At 41.6% G+C, this 9,597-nt stretch overlaps 1 protein-coding gene across 1 annotated transcript; it reads right to left on the bottom strand.

The window, feature by feature from the left end:
• Positions 1–268: 268 nt before the first annotated feature.
• Positions 269–2,989, bottom strand: LOC136216831 (sugar transporter ERD6-like 16). The gene is made up of 12 exons (XM_066003380.1): positions 2,264–2,989; positions 2,090–2,179; positions 1,953–2,012; positions 1,803–1,868; positions 1,644–1,709; positions 1,494–1,569; positions 1,350–1,414; positions 1,164–1,256; positions 895–979; positions 773–808; positions 658–704; positions 269–565 (listed from the first exon to the last, which is right to left on the bottom strand). Exons 1-12 carry the CDS (start codon positions 2,363–2,365, stop codon positions 470–472), a joined length of 882 nt encoding a protein of 293 aa, XP_065859452.1. The 5' UTR covers positions 2,366–2,989; the 3' UTR covers positions 269–469.
• Positions 2,990–9,597: the final 6,608 nt, after the last annotated feature.

Genomic DNA, 9,597 nt, shown 5'->3' with positions numbered 1-9,597 from the left:
TGAAACTTGTTGGATCAGAAATTTGCTACTTGAGCTAGACTGTCCGATTCCGAAATCAACAATTGTTTACTGTGATAATGTCAGCGCTATCTACCTTGCGGGTAATCCGGTTCAGCACCATCGAACCAAGCATGTCGAAATGGATATCCACTTCGTCCGTGAAAGAGTCGCCAAGGGCGAGGTCCGTGTACTCCATGTTCCGTCCCGATATCAAATTGCCGACATATTCACGAAAGGTCTGCCCTCCCCATTGTTCGACGACTTCCGTAATAGCCTCAACGTTCGGCCTCCGAACGCTTCGTCTACGGGGGAGTATTAGAGATTATTATTAAAGATTATATTGTTTTAGATGTAGATATAGAATATCTAGACAGTTAGCTTGTTAGCTTGTGATACTTATCTCCTAGTCGTTCACTACAACGTGAACTCTACTTGTATTTATACAGAATTATTCATCAATGACAATCACTCAGTTATTCAAACTGTTACAGTTCACAAGTGTCACCAAGCTTCCAGCTACTCCCTTTATATTTATAGGAAGATTTGCAGCAATTATCACATCATTCTGCTTTAAATGACACCAACATATTTGAATCTTGAATGAATTGGATGGTAATTAAGTATTATATCTTTCTAGATTAGTTTATGCTTAATTACCTCAGACATTATTAACCATGGAACTGCTCCCATTCCCATTGAAAATCCTGCTATGTATATCTGATGACAAACAAGCAAATTAAAAATAAAAGAGAGAGAGAGTGATTTAGTATACCCGTTTGGTTCTCCGTTTTGTAGCTTTTTGAAAGTCCTGCAAATAAGTTTCATTGTTGGATCAAGAATAAATCAACAGGCGAGATTAAGAACTCGGGTATGAAGACGTAAAATGGGTTTTACCGGCTGATACAAAGGTTTCACTAACATAAAACTGAATGCCATTGATTCCTACCAACTGCTGGAACACCATCAGTGCCACTCCAACCTGAAAATCAGAAAACAGGAGAGTTTCAAGATGAATGCACATCATCGAATCTCTCGAAATCTAGTTTCAGGCTCAGAGCCAAGGGTTTGAATGTTGAACTGTTGAAAACCAGAAAGTAAACAGTCACCAAAATACATGATCTTTGTTTAATCAGATGCTTTGTAAGTTAGTTCCAAACAAGTACTTGGATTTCATTGGCTTCACGAGTAACATCAGCATCTTTCCCGCCAAGTTTCTGCAATGAAGCTAGGAATTCCTTTTCTTGGCCAACTTTCATCTGCACAAGAGAATGTTTAATCTCATCTCGTAGTACGGTCATATAGCTCTCTAATTAAGCAACGTGGGATATCTTACATATATATATTCTTACCAGCCATCTGGGAGACTCTGGAACAAAAAACAGACCAGCAAGCAGCAAAATGCACGGACTAATAGCTTTAGCAGTCAGTGTTTTGGAATTTTTAAGCATTCAACTTGAAAATCAACATCAAAGCAATACAGAATCAAAGTTGACCTGTTAGAGCTAGCGCTCGCCACGAAATGACACTTCCTATCAAGAAAGAAGCAGATCCTCCAATTACAATCATGAGCTGCATAACAAGTAGAATACCCGGGATCAAAGAGCAAAACTTTTATGCATAGTAATAGTTCTATTATTTCTTACCCGATTCAATGTGGTAAGCCTTCCGCGCAGATTCTTCGGGGCTATTTCTGCTATGAATACCGGAACCTGTTTTCGTTTTCAAATAACTAACATTAAAGTTTGCAAGTAAGAGTAAGAAAAATTAGAAAAAAAGCTAGCATATGGTCATAATGAAATTACCACAAAGGAGAAAACTCCAATATCAAAACCAGTTAAAAACCTTCCCACATCAAGCCACAAATAATTCTGAAACAATGCCATTACTTATTAAGTAAAGATACACATATTTGCAAGGAAATCTCAAGAATCAAATGGCGGATTCGAACATACTTTAGAGAAGAAAACAGCTAGCCATCCCGAGATGCAAATTATCAACGAAAATCTAATTGCCTGGTTGTTAAGTGAATCATATGAAGCAAACTGGAGTTTAGTAAAAATTATGGCTTGGAATTGGAAACAGAAGTTACCCCTTTTCGATCGAAATAGTCAGTGATCGGACCACTTGTTATAACACCGAGCATTGCACCAATTGTTAGTATAGAACCGAACATGGAGTACTGCGATTCGAACAGAAAATTAATCTATCTGCAACTTAAGAAAACTTACCCTGCAGCTGGAAAAAAAAAGAGAAGAGATGAAACCTGAGCTGTAGTCCACCTTCCAATTGGGAAATGAACTGTCAATGGCCAGAACCCCATGGCTCCCAGTAGTCCAACAACATCATTGAAAAACGGCAGAAGCATAGCTATCACTGTGCTCAGTATTACAAATATAGTTCTCCACAAAACCCAACAGGTATCTCGTATTGTGCAGTCACGAAGTTACTCTTAGGCCATTTACGAGCACTCCATTTCTCTATAAATGCAAATAGAGGCGGGCAAAACACCTACAACTTCACATACATGCTTGTAAATGCTTCTAACATTCTTGCTATATTGTCACATTCACTAATGTAAATGTAATGTATATAGCTGATATACACCAAAAAGGTGGACAACGATGGCCAATAGGGATTCTAGCAGACAATGATGGCTACAGGAGCATTATCACCAAAAGCTGCATATCCTACTTGTTACACAAATGCTAAGCAGGGTTGCTTTCTTCATGGTTTCGTATTCTGCTGGAGGAGATATTATTGCATCCTGCAAAAGTATAACATTCATCACTTGTCCACTTTAATCATATATATGTCACACTTGTGTATATATAGAGTGTAGTAATTACCTGAATTTCAATAAGAACAATAGAAAAGGAATATACAAAAGCAATGGATCCCAGTTGGAAAGATTATATCATTACCTACAACTTTGCCAATACCCAAACCAAGACTCTTCAAATTATATCTCATCATTTATCTGCAACTTCACTCCTGCTGCTGTCACAAACTATTACAGATAACTGCTTGCTTATAACCCAAAAACAGGATGCAATCATTGAGAATAAAGCCCGAAGTAGAATTGTTGAGGGAATCAGATGATAGCCTTTCGATAAGGAGTTGTGAATCGGTCTTAATCAGAACATCTGTTCATCCGTTATCTTTAATCCAACTTAATACTTCTTTGCAAGACAGAGACTCGTTAAGTAGAGCATCCAGGGTACAGTCAAGAAGGCCATTACAGCAGGCCACAAAAGAGCTCGCAGGCATCCCGAGCAAGCAAGTCGAAGCCCACCAAAGACCGATCAGAAAATAAGGCGGCATCAAAGTTTATCTTGAGCTTACCATTTGGCGGAGGCTGCCAAGGAGGCGGAGGAGCTGGTCCAGCATGTTGAGAAGTCCGACAGAGTAGCTGGGCCTACTACCAACGAGACAAAAGCGTTGTCGCGTTATTGAAGAGGGTAGTGGCAGGAGTGTGCGCTTTATTCCACGTCCAGTTATTCAGGTCAGTCCAAATCGACCAACACTATTAGAGATATTTACTGTTTATAGAATTTAATGTATTTTATACAACTGTTAGACAGTTAGACAGTATTAGAGTTTCACTGAAATGTGAACTGTGTAATGTATTTATACCAACTTTCATATCAATAACAATCACTGAATATCATATTGTTACATGGTATCAGAGCTTAGCCCTATCTCTCCCTCTTCCTCACTCAAAAATTCCGAAACCTACCCTCTCTAAACCCTAAGCTCCGCCGCAGCCGCCGGCGCCAAACCCTAACTTCTTCTCTCCGACGATATCGACCCACCTTCCGCAACAATGACCAACACATCGGCCACCTCTAACACAAACACAGCCAACACCGCCAATTCCAATACTCAATCTCCCACAAACGAAAATCACACCTCAACTCATCCCTCGCTATCGGTTTCCAACATCTCCACTTTCATTAAAATTACCCTGGACAATGAGAAAGGCCACTATCCGACCTGGGCAACCTTGTTTAAGCTTCATGCTACAGCATTCCAAGTACTTGATCATATTATCCCTCCATCAGAAATCCCTGCTACTTCCATCCAACGTCAAAACCCTGATCTATGGATCCGAATTGATGCCGTTGTCCTGCAATGGATATACAGCACCATATCTCTTGACCTACTCCATACCATTATTGTAGCAGATTCCACCGCGGCCACTGCCTGGACTCGATTACAAGAAATCTTCTCAGATAACAAGCACTCTCGTGCTCTTTTTCTACAAAAAGAGTTCTCTAAAACCAAGCTAGAAAATTTTTCTGATGTCTCATCTTACTGTCAAAACCTAAAATCCTTGTCTGATCAACTCTCCAATGTGGACTGCCCGGTTACTAATGATCAACTTGTTCTCCAACTCATATCTGGCCTCACTGAGGCATATGATACCATCGGTACACAGATTCGCCACGGGGATCCTCTCCCACCCTTCAACAAAGCCCGCTCCATGCTTATTTTAGAGGAGACAGCCCGTGCTCGCAAGCATATTTCACCGTCTGAAACTGTTGCTCTCACCGTCGCCTCCGCCGACTCAGCCGTCCCCCAGTCGCAGTTCCCGCCTAATCGACCGCCTCATCAGCGTCAACAGCCATATTATCGCGGCGGTCGATCTGGCAGAAACAATCGCGGCCGCGGAGGGCGCTATCATCCACGGCCTGCGGCTCCCTCCGGCTACCGTCCTCCTGCATACATGCCATGGGCTCCTCAATATCCATGGGTACCTCCACAGCCGTGGGCCACCCCACCTTGCCCCTATCCGACAAACAATTGGCAGCCACACTACCCTTCCGGTCAGCCGATTTCTCAACCTGGTATCCTTGGTCCACGTCCCAACACACATCAGGCACATGTCAACATAGCTTCCTCTTCATATACTCCGACAGACATTGCCGAAGCCATGCATACCATGACACTCTCACCACCTCCGGAGCAATGGCATATGGACACCGGAGCTACATCTCACATGACAGCTCAAAAAGGTACACTTACGTCTTATTTTAATTCGAGCTTCAATGGTAATATTATAGTTGGTAATGGTACTTCTGTCCCAATTCGTGGATCTGGCAATACACAATTAAACACCAAACACTATCCATTACAATTAAATGATGTCCTACATGCTCCACAACTCATCAAAAACCTTATCTCTGTCCGTAAATTCACTAAGGATAACCATGTTTCTGTTGAATTTGATCCGTTGGGTTTTTCTGTGAAGGATATACAGACGGGAACACCTATCATGAGATGTAACAGTAAAGGGGATCTCTATCCAGTCACGTCTAGTCCCTCCGTGTCATCCTCATCTCCATCCGCGTTTACTGCTTTGTCTTCAGACGTCTGGCATAGTCGTTTAGGTCATCCAGGACCTCCTATCTTGAGTGTTCTGCAGAATAAAAATTTGATTTCTTGTAATAGGATTAAGGATGTTTCTGTTTGTTCTTCTTGCATTTATGGAAAACATGTCAAATTACCGTTTCAGTCCTCGTATAATGTTGCTTGTATGCCTTTTGATTTAATTCATAGTGATCTCTGGACCTCTCCTACTCTAAGTTCCAGCGGTCACAGATACTATGTGCTGTTCCTTGACAGCTATTCCAATTTCTTGTGGACATATCCATTGGCTAATAAATCACAAGTATTCTCTGTTTTCCTCCATTTTAGTTCATATGTCCAAACCCAATTTGAGCGAAAAATTAAAATATTCCAATGTGACAATGGGGTGAATTTAACAATCAATCTTTTCGTCAATTCTATCAAAATAACGGCATGCAATTTCGTTTCTCCTGTCCTTATACTTCTCCTCAAAACGGTAAATCCGAACGCACAATTCGAACTATTAATAATGTCATCCGAACTGTTATGAATCATGCGTCAATTCCATTTAAATTTTGGCACCATGCACTTGAACTTGCCACATACTTGCTGAATATTTACCCACACAAAATTTTGGGTTACAACTCTCCCACCAAAATTCTCTATCAAAAAGATCCCACCTATTCTCACCTCCGTGTGTTCGGATGTCTATGTTTTCCTCTAATCCCTTCCACATCTCGCCACAAACTTGAAGCTCGATCCTCTCCATGTGTATTCCTCGGATATCCGTCGAATCACAGAGGGTATCGATGCTTTAATCCTTCCACAAACAAATTTATCATATCCCGTCACGTTGTGTTTAATGAGTCAATTTACCCCTTTTCTTTTAGTTTAGCGTCTAAAGCTTCTGCCCCTGTCGTTTCTACGGAAGACGCAGGTTATCTTACTCCTGTTTCTGCCAATTCGACAGTCGCGTCTAACCGTAGTCAGCCAAGTTCGAACTCGCTGCCCTCTATCGCAGCGTCTTCTCCGCGTCGTGTCGTCCCATCGTCGCCCCAAATGTCGCCTGTGTCAATGTCGCAAACGCCCTCCCTCGCGTCTGCTACCTCCGCTGCGTCGACAACACAGTTGTCACCATCCTCCGTTGCGTCCTCTGCTCCACTCGCGTCGTCTGTTCCCGTTGAGTCATCGGCCCCCGAGTCACCTGTCCTATATTCCCCATCACATAACATCAGCCCATCCTCTTCCGTGCCATCCGTCCCTCCTAGTGTCAATCCCGCGGACAGCCACGCCCCCTTGGCTAATCCAAATAATCACACCATGACTACCCGAGCCAAACATGGCATTCATAAACCACGTCGAATGCTAAATTTATCTGCATCTACACAACCCAACATATCCCCTCTTCCAAAATCCCCAATTATTGCACTAAGTGATCCAAATTGGACACAAGCCATGACTGATGAATTTGAGGCCCTTATTGAAAATAAGACGTGGGTACTCGTACCCCGTCCACATAATGCTAATATTATTCGTAGTTGGTGGATTTTCAGGCACAAGACTAAGTCCGATGGATCATTTGAAAGATATAAAGCAAGACTAGTTGGGAACGGATCCGGCCAGTTAGCTGGCGTCGATTGTGGTGAAACATTCAGTCCTGTTGTCAAACCAGCAACCATCCGTGCTGTTCTGAGCATTGCTCTATCTAAACACTGGAATATTCGTCAATTGGATGTCAAAAATGCATTCCTGCATGGTAATCTCAATGAAACAGTGTATATGCATCAACCGTTGGGCTTCCGTGATCCCAAACATCCAGATCACGTTTGTCTGCTTCAGAAATCTCTGTATGGATTGAAGCAAACACCACGGGCCTGGTACCAAAGGTTTGCTGCATTTGTTCTCCAAGTGGGGTTCACTAACAGCATATCGGATCACTCTTTATTTATTTATCAACACGGCACGGACACTGCTTATATTCTTCTCTATGTTGACGATATTGTTCTTGTTACATCCTCTGAAAAACTTCAGGCATCCATTCTCTCTCAGCTCAACTCTGAATTTGCAATGAAAGATTTGGGACCTCTCCACTACTTCTTGGGCATATCAGTTAGACACTCACCGGGTTCTCTCTTTCTCTCTCAAAAGAAGTATGCCTCGGAAATTATTGAAAAAGCTGGTCTTAGTTCATGCAACCCTGTTAGCACTCCGGTTGACACAAAACAGAAACTCAGCATCTCCTCTGGTTCGGCTTATCACAATCCTACTGAGTACAGACAGCTAGCAGGTGCACTTCAATATCTTACTCTCACTAGGCCTGACATCTCTTATGCTGTTCAGCAAATCTGCTTATTCATGCACGCCCCCAAGACTTCTCACATGGCAGCCCTCAAACGTATCCTTCGGTATGTACAAGGTACCCTTGATCTTGGTCTCACCTTAATTGCCTCATCTCCTTGTCAGTTGATCTCCTACACCGACGCCGACTGGGCGGGCTGTCTCGACACTCGTCGATCCACTTCCGGATACTATGTCTTCCTTGGAGATAATCTCATCTCTTGGTCGGCTAAACGACAACCCACACTATCTCGCTCAAGTGCAGAGGCCGAATACCGTGGAGTGGCAAATGTCGTATCTGAAACATGCTGGATTCGTAACCTTCTGCTTGAACTTGGCTACCCGATCCAAAAATCAACAGTTGTTTATTGTGACAACGTCAGCGCCATCTATCTCACTGGCAATCCAGTTCAACACCATCGAACAAAGCATGTTGAGATGGACATCCATTTTGTCCGAGAACGGGTCGCCAAAGGCGAAGTCCGTGTACTACACGTTCCGTCCAGATATCAGATAGCCGATATTTTCACAAAAGGACTGCCCTCACCGCTGTTTGAGGACTTCAGGAATAGTCTCAATGTTCGACCTCCGAACCTTGAAACTACGGGGGTGTATTAGAGATATTTACTGTTTATAGAATTTAATGTATTTTATACAACTGTTAGACAGTTAGACAGTATTAGAGTTTCACTGAAATGTGAACTGTGTAATGTATTTATACCAACTTTCATATCAATAACAATCACTGAATATCATATTGTTACAAACACAGTATAGCAGCCTCGTCCTTTATTTCACAGTTTTTGTTTAGGAAAACAAAAATCCAAGTATGTTGAGGAAAACCTTGGCTTTCACTCCTTCTCTAATATCCAACCCTTCTAATATTTCATCTATCTTTCCACCGAGTAGGAGTTTCAACAAGGTGTTTCCTTAATGGATCTTCTCCCAAAGGGGTAAGAATTGATGCAGCTAAAGAGCTTTTCATCTCAGGTACGTCTATACCTCTAAGCTTCAGTAGACTTAGAAAATTAGACCACGTGTGTGCATTTTCATCTTCAAAAACACTAGAACCTGAATGGAACATCCTTGCTGATGTGAATCAAGTTAGAATGAGTCCACTTTTGCAAAATTGATGTGCAAACAATGGAGAACAAGTGAGAATTCGTAGGATCACTGGATAGATCAGAGCTGACAGGAAACTGAGCTTCACCAAAGGAAGCTGCAGCGTCATTCTCATACAAAGATAGTTCAAAACTGTCAAGTAATAAATTGTTGTTTGCTCACCAATCTCCCTAGAGACCACCTCATAGAAAATACCATTTTAGAATTATTTTCAGTATTTCTCTCACAGAAAATGTCTGTAAACAACATAAGCTAACACAAAAACATTAACAAGGCATTGAAAACACAGAGAACTGCCATGTCAAACATTAATAAGGCAAATTAGAAAAAAAAAACATTAAACAAGCTCAATGACTATTCAAAAGAAACACTGAAATGGATTCACAAGCTCAATGCTCAGCTATTAAATAATTGCATCTAGTTTGCAATCTCAAATTACAATTGGAACTTTCAACGAGCGAAATCGATTCAACCTAAAAGGTATTTTAGCATACAGTTTCACACAGTACTACAGCAATCCTCGATGCCTATATATACACACATAATTATGCACTCAATTGTGGTTGCAATAGGCATTCTATGTTCTAGTAATCACTAGAAACTTGCACTTCACTTCTTTCATCCCTCCTATCACTCAAATGTCAAACGGCACCCCTCACGTGTTCAAGGTCGAATTGTTACATATAATATGTCAAGCTAAATTTATTTTTAAGAAATGAAGTAAAATCGACCAGTTTAAACAACCTCTCATTGAAAGAATTGAAGTAGAAATTTCTAATGACAACATAC

The sequence above is a fragment of the Euphorbia lathyris genome, chromosome 2 (assembly GCF_963576675.1).
Source record: "Euphorbia lathyris chromosome 2, ddEupLath1.1, whole genome shotgun sequence".
NCBI classification, from domain to species: domain Eukaryota; kingdom Viridiplantae; phylum Streptophyta; class Magnoliopsida; order Malpighiales; family Euphorbiaceae; genus Euphorbia; species Euphorbia lathyris.
Note: the sequence above shows the minus strand (reverse complement) of the source record. Positions and strands in the feature narration are given on the sequence as shown.

Coding starts and splice junctions, on each gene's coding strand:
- LOC136216831 (XM_066003380.1), bottom strand. CDS start 2,365: ATGCTTCTGCCGTTTTTCAATGATGTTGTTGGACTACTGGGAGCCATG. Junction 1,415..1,493: donor GCGAGCGCTAGCTCTAACAG/GTCAACTTTGAT, acceptor TGACTGCTAAAG/CTATTAGTCCGTGCATTTTG. Junction 1,257..1,349: donor CAGAGTCTCCCAGATGGCTG/GTAAGAATATAT, acceptor TCTCTTGTGCAG/ATGAAAGTTGGCCAAGAAAA.